We start from the raw sequence: 18,971 nt of genomic DNA on the forward strand, positions 1-18,971 counted from the left end.
AAATCACACAGCCCTAAAGGAAACTACTTTTACATCTGTCCTAGTGCCGACTGTTGACTCTAATTCCATTTCCATTTTTAATACTAGACGGCAGGCAAATATCAAAGATCAGGATTAAACGTGAGATCAGACATAATACCGGAAAGAATGAATAAACATAAATAGTTTAAGAACATAACAGATTGATCTGGTGACCATTGAAAATCAATAAGCTAAAACTCAATATTTAACCGATTGCATCACTCTTCAACATTTCAGCACCAGGGCACTGGCATTGGAGAACTCTCATTTAATAATATTTTACATTAACTTCTCTTCCAATTTGACAAATCAAAACACAGATGGAGGCTATTTGGCTCCTTGTGCATTTCCTGGTCTTGAAGATTTCTCCAATGAGACTCAATCAATTCACTCTTTCCCCATAGGCCTGGAATTATTTTCCTTGCCGAGTTTTATACAATTTTTTTCTCAAATTGTCCTTTCAGACAGTGCAATTTGAGATCACAATAACTGGCTATGTCTTCCCCCACTTTGGTTCTTTTGCCAATTATCTTAGATTTGTATTCTATGACTAGCTACGCTTCTGTCAGTGATGGGGCTATAAAACATTAATTTTGCTTCTTTTGGCTCCTTAATTTACACTGTCTCTGCCATAAACTACAATTTACTTGGAAATTTTAAAAATCTTGTGTCATTAAGTGAGGATAGAATGAATGACTTTAAAATGAAGATGAAATTTTACGTACGTGTCACAGTTAAATTATTCTTGTCTCTTACGGTCTCCTCGCTACACATCATCTGATGAAACTTGGTTTTGATGCCCATGCATAAGGCAAGGAGACTCCAACTAGTTATCATTTAAATAAGCAATGGAAAGTTTCATTGGCCACATATGTTGTTACTAAATTGGCAGAGTTTACAATACCAAGGGAAATACATTAATTCCAAAAATAATTAAATACCAAAAGGATGAGTATTTCTGGTTTGCAGATGGAAATTGTAATGGGTCCGATTTCTGCCAAGGTAACCACAGGGCCTTGGGTGGAACTGGATCAGGCATGGCTCAACTCGTGGGTATTTACTGCACAGGTTATATGTTTGAAAATTTATCATCACCAAGGTAACTAAAGTATTCTGCTTGCTTTGGCTGTTTCCTTTTTCTGTCTGAGATGAAATGATTTAACATTGTTGCCACTTCCCCGGTATTTCTTCTTGTGCTCATCAAGTGAGCAAGAGTTGGCAAATATCAAAATATCACAGATATTGGGAAATCTGAAACAGTAGAAAATGCTGGAAACATTCAAGAGATAAGTCTGCGTCACTGAAGGGAACAAACAAGTTTGCATCTTAGATGTGGACACAGTTCAGCCGTTGGAAATAAAAGAAAAATGGAAAGATGTAAATCAAGCTCATGATTTCTTATCTCCTGTTTTACATTATATTGTTGAGTCAGATTTAATTCCAAAGACATTAGGGATTTCCAGAACCTGGTTTATTCTAACCCAGAAAAAAAAATCTGAGTTTAAGAGGATCTGTTCTATTCTCACTCCCATTTATTTTACATAAGTGCTGGGCTCAGTGGGTAATACCCCTGCTGCTGAGACTGAGATTGAGAATTTAATTCCAAGTCCAGGACAAGCAATAAAACTTCAATTATTGCTCCCAATTCAGTACTGAAGGAATGTTGCACAGCTATGAGGTGATCAAGGAATGAGACATGATGCTAAAGCTCCATCTGCCTTGTCAGGGAATGTAAAAGATCGCATTACATTACTTTGAAAAAGAGCGGGGGTGTTATCCCTGGAATCCTAGCCAATATTTATCTCTCAATCAACATTACAAAAGATACAGACTACCTGACCAGTGTGACATTGTTGTTTGTGGGATCTTGCTGTGTCCACACTGGCTACTGTCTTCTGCACAATGACTGCACTTGAAAAAGTACCTGATCAAATGTGAACTGCTTTGGGGTGTCCTGAGGCCATGAAGATGCTGTACAAATGCAGTTCTTCCTCTCCATTTCATCGCTTTTTGTGGGATCTTGCTGTGTGTGTATTGACAGATTCAAGAATGAGTGAAGTATCTAATACACTTCACTGGATGTGAGTTTGCTCGCTGAGCTGGAAGGTTAGTTTTCAGACGTTTCGTCACCATTCTAGGTAACATCATCAGTGAACCTCTGATGAAGCGCTGGTGTTATGTCCCGCTTCCTATTTATCTGTTTAGGTTTCCTTAGGTTGGTGATGTCATTTCCTGCATTGGTGATGTCATTTCCTGTTCTTTTTCTCAGGGGATGGTAGATTGGCTCCAAATCAATGTGTTTGTTGATGGAGTTCCAGTTGGAATGCCATGCTTCTAGGAATTCTCGTGCGTGTCTCTGTTTGGCTTGTCCTAGGATGGATGTGTTGTCCCAATCAAAATGGTGTCCTTCCTCATCTGTATGTACGGGTACGAGTGATAGTGGGTCATGTCGTTTTGTGGCTAGTTGATGTTCATGTATCCTGGTGGCTAGCTTTCTGCCAGTTTGTCCAAGGTAGTGTTTGTCACAGTTCTTGCAAGCTATTTTGTAGATGATGTTCGTTTTGCTTGTTGTCTGTATAGGGTCTTTTAAGTTCATTAGCTGCTGTTTTAGTGTGTTGGTGGGTTTGTGGGCTACCCTGATGCCAAGAGGTCCGAGTAGTCTGGCAGTCATTTCGGAAATGTCTTTGATGTAGGGGAGAGTGGTTATGGTTTCTGGGCCCGTTTTGTCTGTTTGTTTGGGTTTGTTGCTGAGAAATCAGTGGACTGTGTTCATTGGGTACCCGTTCTTTTTGAATATGCTGTATAGGTGATCATCTTTGATGTTACCTAGAATGGTGACGAAACGTCTGAAAACTAACCTTCCAGCTCAGCGAGCAAACTCACATCCAGAAACTCAACCTGAGCTACAAATCTTCTCAAAACTCGCTAATACATTTCACATCATTGTACTATCAAGTAATTTGAGAGCTTTCTCAGTGGTATGATCAGGTACTATATAAACACAAGTCTTTGTTTCGTTATTGAAGTAAGTAAAGTCATCAAATTTCTCTTTAAATTCATTTTCAAGGTAAGACAAGGTAGGTATCTGTCACTTGCCTTAATTACCCTGAGAAAATGGCATTGGACTCTTTGAACCACCAGTAGCTGGAATACAACAGTTAAGTAGGAGAGGCATATATAGGCCAAATTAGGAGAGGGATTTAATGAAAACATCCTTTCATGATCAACAGACATTTCAAAACATGTGAAATTTTATCAGTGCTGAAATAGAGGAAATGCAACAGCAAGTTTGTACACAGTAAGCTCTTACAAACAGCAATGAATTAATGACCTGATAATCTTTTTTTTGCATTATTGGTTCAAAAATAAATACTAGCAAGTACGACTTGTGCAAAATAGCACAATGTGATCTTTTATGTCCACCTGAGAAAGTGATGAGGTGCTGATTCAATGTCTGATCTAAAGCATAGCATCCTTACGGTATGGCACTTTTTCAGTAATACATGAGTGTCCGCTTGATATGTGTTCAAATCAGCTCAGAAATTCTAGATTACTAGTCCAGTAGCATAACTATTCACTCCAGGTGGAAGCAGTTAACTTGACCCAAAGGGACCCAGCTTATTTACTTTAATCAAGGTATTTCTGACAGCTGTTTCTCTTTCCTTTCTTCACAAGATTAGTGACGTTTATTTTCCTTCTCTACAAATTTCTATACACAACTTTGAAGTAATACCTGACTCACTGAAAATATAGAATGATAAAAGAGTGAAAGGGAATTTCACTTTAACTCTTGTAATGGTGTTGGATCAGCATCAAAGTATGGGAAGAAAGAAAAATAGATCAGAGTATTTTCTCTCTGGTTACAATCATTGAACTTTGGAGTTGTCAAGAGATTTAAAGGGACCAAGTAGTGAAGTCATTCAAAGAATTGGTGCAAACCTAGTTTAAAATGCTAATAAAATGCTTATTCCAATTGGGCTGGAATATAATGTATTGGAAGTTCAATATGTTTTTAAAAAAACTCTGATTAGATCCTATTTACTGTAACGTGTTCAGATGTGAGTACCACACTTCAGTAAGAACACACTGGCCTTGAAAGGTTGCACTACTGCATCGCCAGCACAATCAATGGACTTCAAAGGGTTAAATTATTTGTATAAGTCATGTAGATAAAGACTGTAAATATTTGTAATCGACCTGTTTAGGCACATCAGGAGCAGGTGGGACTTGAACTTAGGCCTCCCAGCTCAAGGGTAGGGACTCTATCACTATACCACTATAGCTCTAAGATAAAGATTGGCTTCCCTTGAGTTTATAGATTAAAGGGAGGGTTAACTGAAATGCTTAAGACCGAGTTAAGACATTGATCAGCTATGATCTAATTCAATGGCAGAACAGGCTTGAAGGAGTGAAAGGATTCTTCTGTTTTTATGCACTGCATGCAAATCTCTGAAACTTTTCAGAATGCCAATTGCCATGACATCTTTGATGTTCATTGTGACAAGACGCCTATTCCTTTATATAACAATTTTATGTTGAGAATGCACATGAGTCCAGAATTGTAAGAGGACATTTCAATACATCACCTAGCACTTTTGCTAACATTTCTATTCTAGGCCTGCTCCAGTGATCTCACAAAGCCCAATGCGAGCTGGAGGAACCAATACCTCATTTTCCACTTAGGCACTTAGAGTCATAGAGTCATAGAGCTGGACAGCATAGAATCAAACTCTTCATTCCAACTTGTCCATGCCGAATAGATATCCTAAATTAGTCTAGTCCCATTTGCCAGCATTTGGCCCATATCCCTCTAAACCCTTCCTATCCATGTACCCACGCAGATGTTTTTCAAACGCTGTAACTGTACCAGCCTCCTCTTCTTCTTCTGGCAGCTCATTCCAGACACACGCCAACCTCTGTGTGAAAAAGTTGCCCCTTAGGTCCCTTTTAAATTTTTCACCTCTCACCTTAAACCTCTGCCCCTTTAGTTTTGGGCTCCACTACCCTGGGTAACTTTACAGTTTTCAGGAATTAACATTGAGTTCAACAACTCAACCATGAACTCTGTCCTCCATTTTGATAAACACACTAATCTACACCCACCCAACCCCACCCCTGCGTTTTCGCTGCATGGGTTTGTTATTAGTAGAGATGTTTTATTTTCTGCTATTAACAGCTAACATTAACACCCATTCTTCATCTATATCTCTTCTAAGCTATGAATAACCATCCGTAAGCTTTTTGCTGTAACCCTTTTTCTATCTGTTCCACTTGCTCCTTCTCCTCTCCCTTTTACCAGAGCAGAAAAGCAATCATTTCTCCAGACTTGAGATTCTCCAGACTTCTTCAGTTTTGAAAAAGAATCGTATTGGTGTTGAAGCGTTGACTCCTTTTCTCTGTCTGCGGAAAATGCCAGACCTGAAGAATTACTCTAGCACTTGCTGTTTTTATTTTAGATTTCCAGCATCCACAATACTCTGCTTTTGTTACAGGTGGCCTCATTTTGTAAACTTTGAGTCCAGTTTGGTTGAACTCCACTTGTTTTTGGCATCCAGTAGTTGCAGTTTCTCATGCTATGGCTACCTTTAGATACATTGCCCAGAGAATTAACACAAAATCCAGGCTAACACTCTATTCAATACTGAATGAACACTGCACTATTAGAAATGCAGGTGAGAGGTTAAACGGTGTCCAGTGGCATTATTCTGATGAAAAGCAGAGATGTTTTTGGCTAATGTTTATTCTGCAAATAATATTTGCTAAAACAGACTATATGGTTATTATTTCATTGGTTATAAAGTAGCTTGGGATGTCTTCAGATTCCTGGAATTCACTCCGTAAGGGCATTGTGAGTCAACCTACAGCATGTGGACTGCAGCGGTTCAACAGGGCAACTCACTATCACCTCCTCAAGGGCAACTAGGGATGAGCAATAAATGCTGGCCCAGCCAATGACGCCCACATCTTACAAGTGAATAAAAAAAAAGAGATTGTGAAAGGCGCTACAGAAGCATAGGTTTATCTTTTCAGATAACAGGAAGGATGGTTGAATAAACTCCGTCTCTAAATGTGAAAACATTGCTGGAGGTTTCTCATGCCTCAAGCAAGTGTTTTATAACCCAATTTATAAAAGATAAGTATAAAGATTCTTTTTAAAAGAATGAATGCAGGTGCTGTGAAGGATTGATGCATCTACACGCTGAGACATGGAGTGTTGGGGCTTGTACATGCAATTCGCAACATGCAGATTTCTCAGTCTTACTTGGCTCTTTATGGGCAGAGGATGGAAATAATGCATTTCGAGGAACTAAAAAGGAACATTTATCCCCTTCACTAAAGCTAATTTCTATACTCCCCACCTCTTTAAAAACATCAAGCACTTGATTTTAAGCACACACAATATTTTTAAAAATATTTAAAACAAAAAGCTCTACAATGATTCAAGCTGGGCAGACTTTCATATTTATGAGTACTGAGTGCCAGGGGAAGATCTGAGGGAATTCATTTTGAAAATATGTGATTTTGATGGGTAACAGGTATCGCATCTTTCCCTTCTTTTCTCAGGGTTGCAATTTGTTGCCGGACAAAGCACCTCCAGACATCCTCACCTAAGTAAGAACCAAAAAAACTGTGGATGCTGTAAATCAGGAACAAAAACAGAAGTTGCTGGAAAATCTCAGCAGGTCTGGCAGCATCTGTGGAGGAGAAAACAGAGTTAACGTTTCAGGTCCAGTGAGTCTTCCTCAGAGCTCTTTTTGATCCTCACCTAAGTGTCTGTTTATGGCAGATTGTTTCAGCATTGGGTTGGGCAGGCAGGACAGTCCAACCTGACATCCACACAAGCTCAATTTATTGCACGAATTGGTTATAGATCTGGAGCAGGGTCCATGACCAATTGTCTCCTTTTCCAAATCCTGGGACACTGAGACTAATTATATGGATCTGAAACCTTCCCAGATCATTAAACTTAGCATCACTGAGGCAGTTGCATTTACTAACAGGCTTGGATATTGCAGTAAGTAGAATCCTCAAAGCAGGGATCTTCTGACTGAATCTTATAACCAAGTGCTCTAAATGCGGCCCTATTCTTGAACTAAGACACCACCTCATTACCAGTGCCATTAGTGAGGCTGGGCACCAAAAAGACGAATGGAGAGGCCAAGCCGAGATCGAATCCCCTTTCACTCACTTCTCACTTGATTAAAAGACAAGCTTATGAATCAGACTGGCTCAGTTCCAGCACCAACGCCTCTGAGTCGGAAGATCATAGGTGATACCTTGGGGCAAGATATTAAACTTTTGAAGAGTAGGGAGTTGACATTCAAAGAATAATTCATGATCGGTGAGGTGCTTTGGGTCCTACAGGTGATGTGAACTGAGCCAGATCCTTGGTTGATGTGTTGGCGGATAGACTTACGTGAAACGAGACGTGAGTGGGAATAAAGAAAAGACGGAATTGTGAAACGATTAGACTCAAATGCCGGGCTGCACATGGAAGAGTGTGCCTTTCTAACAACCATCCGGACGGGAATAGCAACTGGAACGAATCGCTGGGCAGGGTTTCCAGACAATGGGAGGCAGGGTTGGGGCCGAAGTGGGTGGGGTTGTTCGTTTTCCACGTGGGTCGACTGGTTCCAAACAGTCCCGTTAAAAGTGGCAGCGATCACCCTTCGTGAGAGCTGCGAAGGTGGGCGGTCAAAAGCCCAGGCATCACGGACTGAGAGAACAGCTTCAGTCGGGCAACCAGCATTCCGAGAGAGAACGATAATTCAGGTCTATGTACTCCAGTGACGGGCGGCGACTTATTATCTCACACAAGTGACAGCGAAATTTCACACCGAAACCGAGCCTTTTGTTTTGACGTGGAAACGGACACTTTCTGATTTTCCGGAACCTCTCTCCCTTTCCATCCGTACTGTGCTTCGGAATGTCGCCTCTCTCTCTCGTCCTTTTGACCATTGAGCTTTTTGGCTTCCCTGCAACTTCCAAACCTCATCGGTTCGACAGGACTCTGGTAAGCAGCAGACTCCAAATTGGGAGAGTGCCTTTCCCAACTTTACCAGACAAGCCCATTCGCTGAGATAAAATAACTCATTCCTTGTTTGATATAGTTATAACTATTTAAAATCAGCTTGAAGGCAGATTTCCTCCCAATACAGTCAGGCAGAACTTGCATTTATACAAGTTACAACGCCGCAACACTGTCCCAAATACAATGAACTAACTGAAGCACTACTATGCTTCATTTACTTTATAGGGAAATACACACAAATCCTTCATATTGGACTCATTATTACATTTGGGGGAATTCTATACGGTTTAAGTGTTGGGAATAAGAAAGATTGAAAATAATTTGAACCTATGTTTCACAAAGTTAAGGGGAAGCGTAAAATGAAGTAAGTGGAATTATTTAAGAGTATTCCATTTCTACATTAACCTGCGTTTAGGGATATTTTTGAAATCCAGAATTCAAATATTTAGTGTTCAGCTGTAGTGTTCCACACATGCACATTGTGGAGTTTTGGCTGGCGAGCGTGTAATCTGTTGCTGTAACTGTGTAAAAGTTGTTCCTGCGGCTCCGTCCATTCAGTGCGGGGCGAGTCCGAACAGGCTGTGATCGGCCGGATGACAGCAGCGCAAAGCCCTTTCCTCCTGTCTCTCTGTGCACAATGAGGGGGCGAATTTCAGTAAAACTGCTCTAAATTGAATAAGAAAGGAAACTATGCCTATTTCGCGAACGATTTGTTCTCCTTTTAATAAACTCGTCACGCAGAAGTTTCAGACAATTTCATGAATTTCCATCAGCACTCAGAGCACGATTGTGAGGGATTGCCTCAGTTTGTGAATGTTTCCCCTAGAGGTCGCAGTGTTAGGCACCAGATTGTTGTGAAGAGCCTGAATCAACCTGTTAAAGGGCACTTGCTGGAAATGAACAGCAGGTTAGCCACCATCTGCAGGGCTCAAAGAAATCCGAAATGAACTTTGCTGAAGGGAAGACAAACCTGCGGGCCACGAGGCAGTGGAGATGAGGAAAACGATTCCTGCCTGTCACAATGATCTCGATTGCACTGTCTTAAAATATGGTAGGAACAGTTACTTTGAAAAGAAAATCTGATAACTGGTTTGAAATCGGTCAAACAAAAGATAGAACCAAGGGCGAAGAGAGGACTGGAACTAATCGAATAGTTCACAGACCCAATGAACGACAGAGTGAATACCCTGAGACAATGGGAACTGCAGATGCTGGAGAATCCGAGATAACAAAGTGTGGAGCTGGATGAACACAGCAGGCCAAGCAGCATCTCAGGAGCACAAAAGCTGATGTTTCGGGTCTAGGCCCTTCAGCTTTCCTGCTCCTCTGACGCTGCTTGGCCTGCTGTGTTCATCCAGCTCCACACTTTGTTATTTTAGAGTGAATACCCTGTTGCCCGTTCCATATGATTATGGCACATTTTATTTAAAACATAGCAGTTAACTATATCATAATCAATAATACAGTAAAAATTATTTAAATTCATTTCTCACGTCCCCAGTATAACAAACTCACCTTTCTGGAAATTGCGGTGACCTCTGGGTGTTAAAAAGTAAATGCTTCCCTTCACCATTTCTCCGCCGACACCTTCTCCTTAGCAATTCTATTGCAAATTAACTCAAGTTAAATATATTTCCATAATACCTTTATTTCCTGAAAGCTAAGTGATTCTTGTTTACATGACAACAGTGACTACGCTTCAAAAGTACTTCATTGCTTGTCAAGCGCTCCGTGATGCCGGGTGGTCGTGAGAAAAAACGCTACATAAAATGCAAAACTTCCCGTTTTCTGTAAAGGGAAGAGTCTTCAATGTGTTATACCGATCAGGTAAGTGTGGAGAATGGATTTGCTGTCGGGAGCGGTTATTTTATCACAGTGCTCTCAGGCAGTTGTTTGTTCAGCATCTGATTGCCTGCTGTTTGGCGAAAAAATGAGGGAAGATTCATTGCTTCAGTGAAACATTCTCATCACGAAGTAGCAGAACCGGCCTGCTTTCGCTACAAACCACATCTCTGGAGTGAAACACGGATTTCACAGCAGACGACACATTTCCATCACTCCTCATTGAATTCTTCTCCTTCAGTTGGGCTGGGAGAGGTTAGAAGAAATTTCTTTGCACAGAGGGTTGACGGAACATAGAATATTTTTTTACCACAATAAGCAGTTTAGGCAGTGGAAAATAAGGCATACATTTTTATACACCATGGGTCAGTGGGATCGGTTGCGGTGAAGAAGGAGCAATGTTAAATTTATTTCATAAATCTCTTTGGCAACACAGTTGGAGATTGGAAATGAAAAAAAAATAACAGGCATTCCTAAAATATACCCTCACTGTGGAAAAAAATGAATACAAGTATAACGTATATATTCTAATTCGTTTTCTTTAATGGCCAAGCTTCTTGATGGGGGACAGCAGGCCTACAAGAATAATCTCATTTTCGCGTGGCGAGATGGACATTAAAATCACATACACACAACACAGTGATAGTAGGAACTGCAGATGCTGTAGAATCTGAGATAACAAGGTGTAGAGCTGGATGAACACAGCAGGCTAAGCAGCATCAGAGGAGCAGGAAGGCTGATGCTTCGGGCCTAGACCCTTCATCAGATCGATGCTGCTTGGCCTGCTCTGTTCATCCAGCTCTGCACCTTGTTATCTCGCACAACGCAGTGACTCCTTTTGACGGCAGAGACAATTAGAAATGAGCCGCTTTTCAATTCAATGTGAGGCTGGATGAACACAGCAGGCCAAGCAGCATCTCAGGAGCACAAGATGCTGCTTGGCCTGCTGTGTTCATCCAGCCTCACATTTTATTATCTTGGAATTCTCCAGCATCTGCAGTTCCCATTATCTCTGATACGCTTTTCAATTCAGCTTTGATCACTGCGGGCAACCCACAGGCCCCGCCTTCAGTGATAAATTTGTTGTAATGTCACGAAGAAGTAATGCATTCCAGCAAGATTCATGCATCACATCAGGTGTTTGTGAACACATTTAAACAAAGTTTGCCAAACATTTTTAATCACGCGGACTTTTTCTTAAATATGCAAATTCTGTATTCACCCCGCCCTTTTCATCTGCTGAAGGATTGAAATGATGCGATTAAATACAAATTATTATTAACGAGATCAAATCAGACAATGTTTCGCTTCAATTGAGACTGCAAAATTTATTTCTGAAGGAGTTTAAATGTAACTGGGTGTGTGTGGGGGCATCATCTTCAGTGATTGTGCAGACTGATGCAACTTCCAAGGCTCTGTTACACTTGGGACAGGTGATGGTCCTGGGAAGGGGGTGGCTGGGGCATTGCTGTGGTAGCATGTTCCTTTCACTGTTTTCGCCTGGCTTTTTCCTTTTCCCAACTGCAAGTCTCCAGGTGTTCCACGCCTTCCCGGATGCTCCTCCTGCACTTTGGATAGTTTTGGGCCAGTGATTCCCAGGTGTCTGTCTGAACGCCCCATTTTACCAGTGAGGCCTTGAGCATAACGCTGAATCACTTCCTCTATCCAAATGGGGCTGGCCTGCCTGTACGGGCAATATATGGGTGCAGGTTTGCGTGCGGTTAAGGGAGAATGTGTGTTTGTGTGGCTGCCCAATCAACAGACCAGCAGCCAGTGTGAGCTGCCAGCATTTACATTTCATAAACTTTCAATTTTAAGTTCAAACTGAGAAGTTTGACAAATTAATGTAAACACTGTTGACAGGACCTTTGAAGCATCTTGATTCTTATTTTTACTAGTACTATGAAGCTTCCACTAACTGTGAAAATATCTGAGGTTTCACTGTGTTCCCTTTTTTTTACCTTTTTAAATATTGAGTGGGTAATTTGAAGCACTATTTTGCTGTAGGATTTGACTTATACCAGCAAATACCAGATGGCACTATATAACATCACTATTGACATCTAACATTGAGATTTGAATAGTACACTAACTATAGACAGATCTGAGTCATACACACACTAACTGCTTAGAGCCTTACTGGTATTTGAGATGATCTCCATTCACAAATACAACATCTTTCAAATAATAACATTCAGATACTGTTCCTGATTCAGTTGTGTCTGCTATAAGTTTTTCAATCTGTTTGTTGCATTTCTATTAAAGGATATAAGTTAAACATCTCACCCTCATTCATTTCAACTTCATCTTTTTAGTTCCATTTTCAAAAATTACGTCCAATAATTGAATTTTCAAATCCTCTCCATGTTTGTAGTATTGTCAGTGTTTTGGTTAGGACTCCACTGACCTTGCTGTCTTGATTAAATGTTAGATTTAAGAATTGAGGAGAAGCAATTCTTGTATTTTAAAATAATTACCGATGTCTCCAAGTCCAGATATGTCAATGTAACTTGACTTGCCCGTTGGAAGCCTGAGGGATTTGGTACAACTTTGGTTTCAAAGCCTGCTTAATATTATTCTTTGCTGCGTTCACATAATTCTATAGAATGAGGCAAAATTCAGGCAGTGAGGCCTAATGGCACTACAAATAGGATTTTGTTTTCCCTGTATCTGCTGGAAACCTCTTTGCTTCCTGTATGCAAGTAGCACTGGAGCCTAGAGAATTTCATCCCCATCTTCTCCACTTACTGCTGTTTTCCAATGCTGCTGTGTGCAAAGTGGCCCTAGACACTGGGAAATGGTGATGAAGGTCACGTGGTCTCCCAGGAGAGGGGTAGGAGCTTGTAGAAATCTCATGCACCAAGTTAAGCTTAAGAGCTTACCTGCTGAATGGCTGGGCTTAAGTCAGCTCAAGCACTTTTAATTTCCTTGCTACCTCTTTTGGTGCATCCCTGCAAGATGGTAGTTTATAGCCTTACGCTGGCAGGTTCCTTCTGATAACGGAAGTCATGGTGGAATATACCTTGTAGAAAATATGGATCCCAAGTCCAGAAAATAGGTTGGGATTGGAGGCAAATGAAGAGGGGTGGATTCAATTCTCTTGCATTGTGTAGGCCTCCATCCCAGTAATTATTCATAGTCTACCTGCTTCCCAACATGGAGCCGCTGAAGCGGAGTTTCATGATTAAAAAAAGCCCAGAAATTTCTGGAAAAACTCAGCAGGTCTGGCAGCACCTGTGGAGAGTTAACATTTCAGGTTTGGTGACCTTTATTTAGAACAGCTCCTTTTGGTGTTTTGGAGTTTTATGATGTTGCCTCAGGTTGAGTTGTTTGTACAATCCTTCTCCTCAAGACATCTTCCTGAAGCAATCCCACTGATTAGATTTCCTTTCTATCAAGTTGGGAAAGGGAATTGTTTTCTGTTGCAAACAGCATGTGTCAGTGTCAAGAACCTCTAAGGTCGGGTATGATGTAGTTTTCTGTATGTGCAGCTTTCTCTAATGTGCCACAGACTTAATGTCAGAACAGCATTTTTGCTGAACCAATGCTATACTTCATTTTCCCACAGTGACCATTGTATTGCCTTTCCCAGGTAAGATATTTATTGGTACCGAAGCAGGTAGAGTTTAAACATAGCAAAACGTAGAAAATAGGAGCTGGAGTAGACCATTTGGCCCATCAAGCCCACTTGATAGTGATGATCTATCAAACCAGATTTTGTTTCAGTATCTGACATGTTCAATAATATTATTAGCTGGGATTGTAACAATTCAGTGCTCTCGGAGGGAGTTTTGAACTCACTGGACTTAAAAGGAACCTGTGTCTTTCTTTTATCATAAGGCTTTGTGGTGGTTCCAGGCATAAAACAGCTGTATTGTGTTGAAGATTATTGCACAGGAGTTTGAAGATCACTTCAAATGTTGCTAAGGGTTTTCTGAGAGTTGGAACTGTGGATTATTTTTGAACATCTGACTAAAGCTAAATTGAGAGAATTAACAGACAAATAGAAGGTAGAAATGCAAGCAGGATCTTTAAGGATGAGATTTTGCAAGTCATTAATTAATATTTAGAACTGTAAAAAAGGAAACCTGAATTTAGAAATGAATGTTAGAAATGAAAAGACTTGAATTGGAGGAGAGAGAGATAAACAAAGACTGATGACGTAAGCTTAAGGAAACTTGAAATGGAAAGAGAGGAGAAAGAAAAACAGTAGAAAATACAGGAAAGAAACAAACACAGGAAGATGGAATTAAAATGACTAACTTGAATGAGATAGGGAATTTAAAGAATATAAGTTGGCCATGATGCAGCTTAGAGAAAAGATAATGGAAGAGGTACCAGTTTTAGAGAACAGACAGAATGATGTCAAACTAATACAGGAGAAAACATAGAATCAAAAAGTGAGACTGAAAAAAGTAACATACTTCCAATGTCATAATGTTAAATATACTAAAACCAATTGCTAGGTGTTAAATGGAAGAACGATTGCCATAGTAGGAACGTCCAATGAATTTTCAAAAAAGGAAGCACCAGGAATGGAAGTAGATACTAAAACCTGTAGTGGTGGTACAAAGAGAACACGTTTACAGTGAATGCACTAAGAAGGGAAATAAAGCTTTGGATATTTATAGAATTTATTTTTTGAATAATAATAGAGAAGCAGACCATTGGAGGCTCTGAGTATTTTATCTCAAAAGGGCAGGTATTTCCATTAGCTTTGTATCAAAGAAGTGAAGCAATAAAGGTATAGAAGACACTGGGGCAAGTCAGTAACTAACGCTGGCTGCTGATACTATTTGTTTTCCAGAGGGACCAAAACAAAAGGATAAATTATTAGTTGGAGGTATTCATGGAGGCTACAAGCCATTGCCACTATATAGAGTTGGATTAAAGATTGACTTGGTAAATGGAAGAGTTGCAGTGGGAGTATTGAAACAAATTTATAGAAAAGAATGATTTTATTTTGGAAATGATTTGGCAGGTTCAAGAAGTATAGCTTCATTGAGGATGGTGAAATAATTCGAGAAGGCAGAAGAAACTGACATGTTACAAAAGGACCATGTGGATTGTTTTCTGATTATGTTGTGACTAGATCTCAGGCCCAGCGAATCAGACAGGAAGAAAAGGAGTCTACGAGCATGGAGAGGATTTGAAGATTCAATTCTTGGACGTAATTTTTGAAAATGGAACTAAAAAGATGAAGTTGAAATGAATGAGGCTGAGATGTTTAACTTATATTCTTTAATAGAAATGCAACAAACAGATTGAAAAACTTATAGCAGACACGACTGAATCAGGAACAGTATCTGAACGTTATTATTTGAAAGATGTTGTATTTGTGAATGGAGATCATCTCAAATATCAGCTAATGAGGAAAGTGTAGTGGTTCACCTGATTGTAGCCCAATCTGAGTATCATAATGAAATTTTATGGGTCCTTCATAAAATTCCAATGGCAGAACCAAGAGCAAGAGTAGGGAATTTAGCCCCTTGAGCTTCCTCTACTATTTAACACAATCATGGTTGATCACGTCTCAGCCTTGACTTCACTTTCCTGCCCGCTCTATAGAACGCTTCAAACCATTGCTAATTAAAAGTCTGTCTAGCAACTCTTTAAATTTATTCAATGTCGATGTCCACCACAGTCTGGTGTGATGAATGGTGGAGGAACTAAATATGTACTTTGCATCAGTCATTACAGTGGAAGACACCAGTCGTGTATCAGAACTGCAAGAGAGTCAGGGCAGAGGTGATTGTAGTGGCTATCACGAAGAAGAAAGTGCTGGATTGCTGAAAGATCTGAAGGTGGCTAAATCACCCAGACAGGATGGACTGCAGCCCAGAGTTCTGAAGGAGACAGCGGATGCAATTGTGGCAGCATTGGTGATGATCTTTCAGGATCACTGGAGTCAGGAAGAGTCCCAGAGAACTGGATAATGGCTATTGTAACACCCTTGTATGTGAAGGGAGAGAGGCAGAAGATGGGAAATTATAGGCTGGTTAGCCTGACTTTGGCAGTTAGTCATGGAATCCCCACAGTGTGGTAACAGGCCTTTTTCCCAACTAGTCTACGCTGACTCTCCAAAGAGCATCCCACCTAGATCCATCCCTGTAACCCTGCATTTCCCATGGCTAATGCACTATAATCACTTCTGCCCTGACTCTCTTGAAGTTCTGATACATGACTGGTGTCTTCCACTGTGATGACTGATGCCTGAAGTACTTAAACATCCTTGAACTATGAGCAATATAGCATGGCCAATACACCTAACTTGTACATCTTTGGATTGTGGAAGGAAATTGGAATACCCGGCAGAAATTCCACACAAGAGAGTTGCCCAAGGTTGGAATCCAACCCAGGTCCCTGGCACTGTGAGTCAACAGTGCTAACCACTGAGCCACCATTCCGCCCAAGGTTTGGCATCTGCAATTGAGGATGAGATTGCAGAGTACTGGAAAGTCTATGGTAAACTAGACCTGAGTCAGCATGGCTCCATCAAGGAGTGGTCATGCTGAAAAATCTGTCAGAATTCTTTGAGGAGGTAATGAGCAAGTCAGACAAAGCAGAGCCAGTGGATGTGATCTACTTAGATTCCCAGGTAACCTTGACAAGGTGCCATTGGTTGGCTGCTAAATAAGTCAAGATCTTATGGTGTTAGGGGCAACGTACTGGCATGGATAGAGGATTAGCTGACTGGCAGAAGGCAGACAGAATGGATAAAGGGGTCTTTTCAGGGTGCCAGTTAGTGACTAGCAGAGTTCTGAAGGGTTAATGTTGGGACCATAACTATTCACATTATACATTGACGATCTGGAGAAGGAACTGAGGGAATTGTTGCTCAGTTTGCAGATGACACAAAAATAGGTGGACTGGTAGGTTGTGTTGAGGAAGTGGACATTGCTCAGGGTCTTGGACAGGCCAGGAGAGTAGGCAAATAAGTGGCAGATGGAAAACAATATGGGAAAGTGTGAGGTTATGCACTTTGGTGAGAAGAAGAGGTGTAGACTATTTTCTCATTGATGAATCAGCTGAAAATGGTTGGGGCATGGACTCCGCTCTGGGGATCTCCTACAGAGATGTCAAGAGAATGAGATGACTGATGTCTAACAACCACACCATCTTCTTTTTTATCAAGGATTCCAAACAGCAGAGAGTCTTCCTCCTGAATCCCACTGACTTCATTTTTGCTAGGGCTCCTTCATGCCATACTTGGTCAAATGCTACCTTGATAGCAAGGGCAGCCAGTCTCGCCTCACCTCTGGAATTCTGCTCTTTTGTCTATATCTGGACCAAAGCTTCAATGAGGTCAGGAACTGAATGGCCCTGGCAGAATCCAAACTGAAATTATTGTTAAGCATGCACTGCTTCATAGCACTGTTTATGACAACTTCCAGAACTATACTGATGATCAAACAAAGGTTGATTAGATGGCAATTGGCTGGGTTGGATGTGCCCTGCCCTTTTTGTGTACAGAACATAACTGGGCAATCTTTCATATGTTTGTGTAGATTACCAGTGTTGTAGCTGTACGGGAACAGTGGGGTGAAGTAAATTCTGGAACACAAGTCTTCTATTGCCAGAATGTTGTCAGGGCTTATAGCCTTCATAGTTTCCAATGCCTCCAATCTTTTCTTGATATCACATGGAGTGAATCGAATTGTTTGAAGACTGGCATTTGTGATGCCGGGGATAATCCACTTGACACTTCTGACTGAAGTTCAGCTTTTATCTTTTACACCAATGTGCTGGCGTCCTCCTTTTTTGAAAATGGAGATGTTTGTGGAGCCTCATCCTCCTCCAGTGATTGTGTATGTGTCCACCATCATTCATGACTAGACATGGCAGGTCTGCACAGCATAGATCTGACCTATTTGTGGAATCACTTGGCATAAGCAGCAAGCAATAGACAAAGCTGTTTTGCATGTAAATAGGGCTAATTTGTAGCTCCAGCAGGTTGACACGTTTTTAAGTGGGGCTGGTGCTGCTGCTCCTGCATTCTTTGAACCAGGGAATAACCCTGGTTTGATGTTAATGGTTGAGTGCGGGGTATGCCAGTCTATGTTTTTGTAGGTTGTGATGGAGTACATTTCTACTGCTCCTGATGGTTTCATGGATGCCCAGTCTTGAGTTGCTAGATCTGCTCGAAGTCTGTCCCATTTAGCACGGTGATAGTGCCAACACAGTGGAGGTATTCTCAATGTGAAGATGGGACATAAGGATTGGGTGTGGTTGCTCCTACCAGTCTTGTCAGGTACAGATGCATCTGCAGCCAGCAGAGTTGAGAGGATGCTTTTGCTCTTATTAGTTTCCTCACCAGTCTAGCTGACCCAGTGTAACAGACCCAGTCTTTTAGGACATGGCCATCTCAGGCAGTAGTAGTACATCAGAGCCACTCTTGGTGGTGGATATTGAAATCCTCCACCCAGAGTACATTCTGCCACCCTCAGAGCTTCCTCCCAAGGGCTGTTCAATATAGAGGTGTACTGATTCATCAGATGTGGGTGTAGGGCTAGATGGTACTCAGCAGGAAGTTTCTATGCCCATGCTTGACTTGATGCTGATTAGCCTGTACCTAATCAGACTTCATGGGTTCTGGAGTCAATGTTGAGGACTCCTGGGACAGCCCCACCCAACTGTATTCCACTGTGCCAACAGCTCTGCTGTGTATGTCCTGATGGTGATAGTGTTGTCTAGAGCATAGTTTGTAAGATACGATTCCATAAGTACGACTATAACACGCTATTGCTTGATTAGTCTGTAAAACAACTCTCCCAATTTTGGCACTAACACCTAAATGTTCATGAGGAAGATTCTGTAGAGTCAAGAGTGTTGCGTTTCCTGTTGTCTTATTTAATGCCAAGTAGCTGGTCCGGATTCACCGTTTTTTTTTCTCGTTGTAGCAGTTGATACAACTGAAAAGCTTGCTACGCCATTTCAGAGAGCAATCAAGAGTCAACCATATAGCTATGGGTCTGAAGTTACATGTAGGTCAGACCAGGTAAGGGCAGAGTTCCCTTTCCTAAAGGGCATTAGTGAACCAGATGGGCTTTTATGACAATGATCATCATTTAGACTT

General features: G+C 41.1%; 1 protein-coding gene across 3 annotated transcripts in view; it reads left to right on the top strand.

Annotated features, from left to right (window-relative positions):
* Positions 1 to 7,443: 7,443 nt before the first annotated feature.
* LOC125447789 (SPARC-related modular calcium-binding protein 1-like) overlaps positions 7,444 to 18,971 on the top strand; it is a 102,359-nt gene continuing 90,831 nt past the window's right edge. Inside the window, exon 1 of one of the 3 annotated variants that reach the window (XM_048522509.2) lies at positions 7,444 to 8,035. In XM_048522509.2, the coding sequence (XP_048378466.1) occupies positions 7,949 to 8,035 (87 nt within the window). In that variant the 5' untranslated portion in view covers positions 7,444 to 7,948. The remainder of the gene's footprint in view (positions 8,036 to 18,971) is intronic. The other 2 variants (XM_048522508.2, XM_048522510.2) reach the window with 2 other exon arrangements.

The sequence above is a fragment of the Stegostoma tigrinum genome, chromosome 39 (assembly GCF_030684315.1).
Source record: "Stegostoma tigrinum isolate sSteTig4 chromosome 39, sSteTig4.hap1, whole genome shotgun sequence".
Classification (NCBI taxonomy): domain Eukaryota; kingdom Metazoa; phylum Chordata; class Chondrichthyes; order Orectolobiformes; family Stegostomatidae; genus Stegostoma; species Stegostoma tigrinum.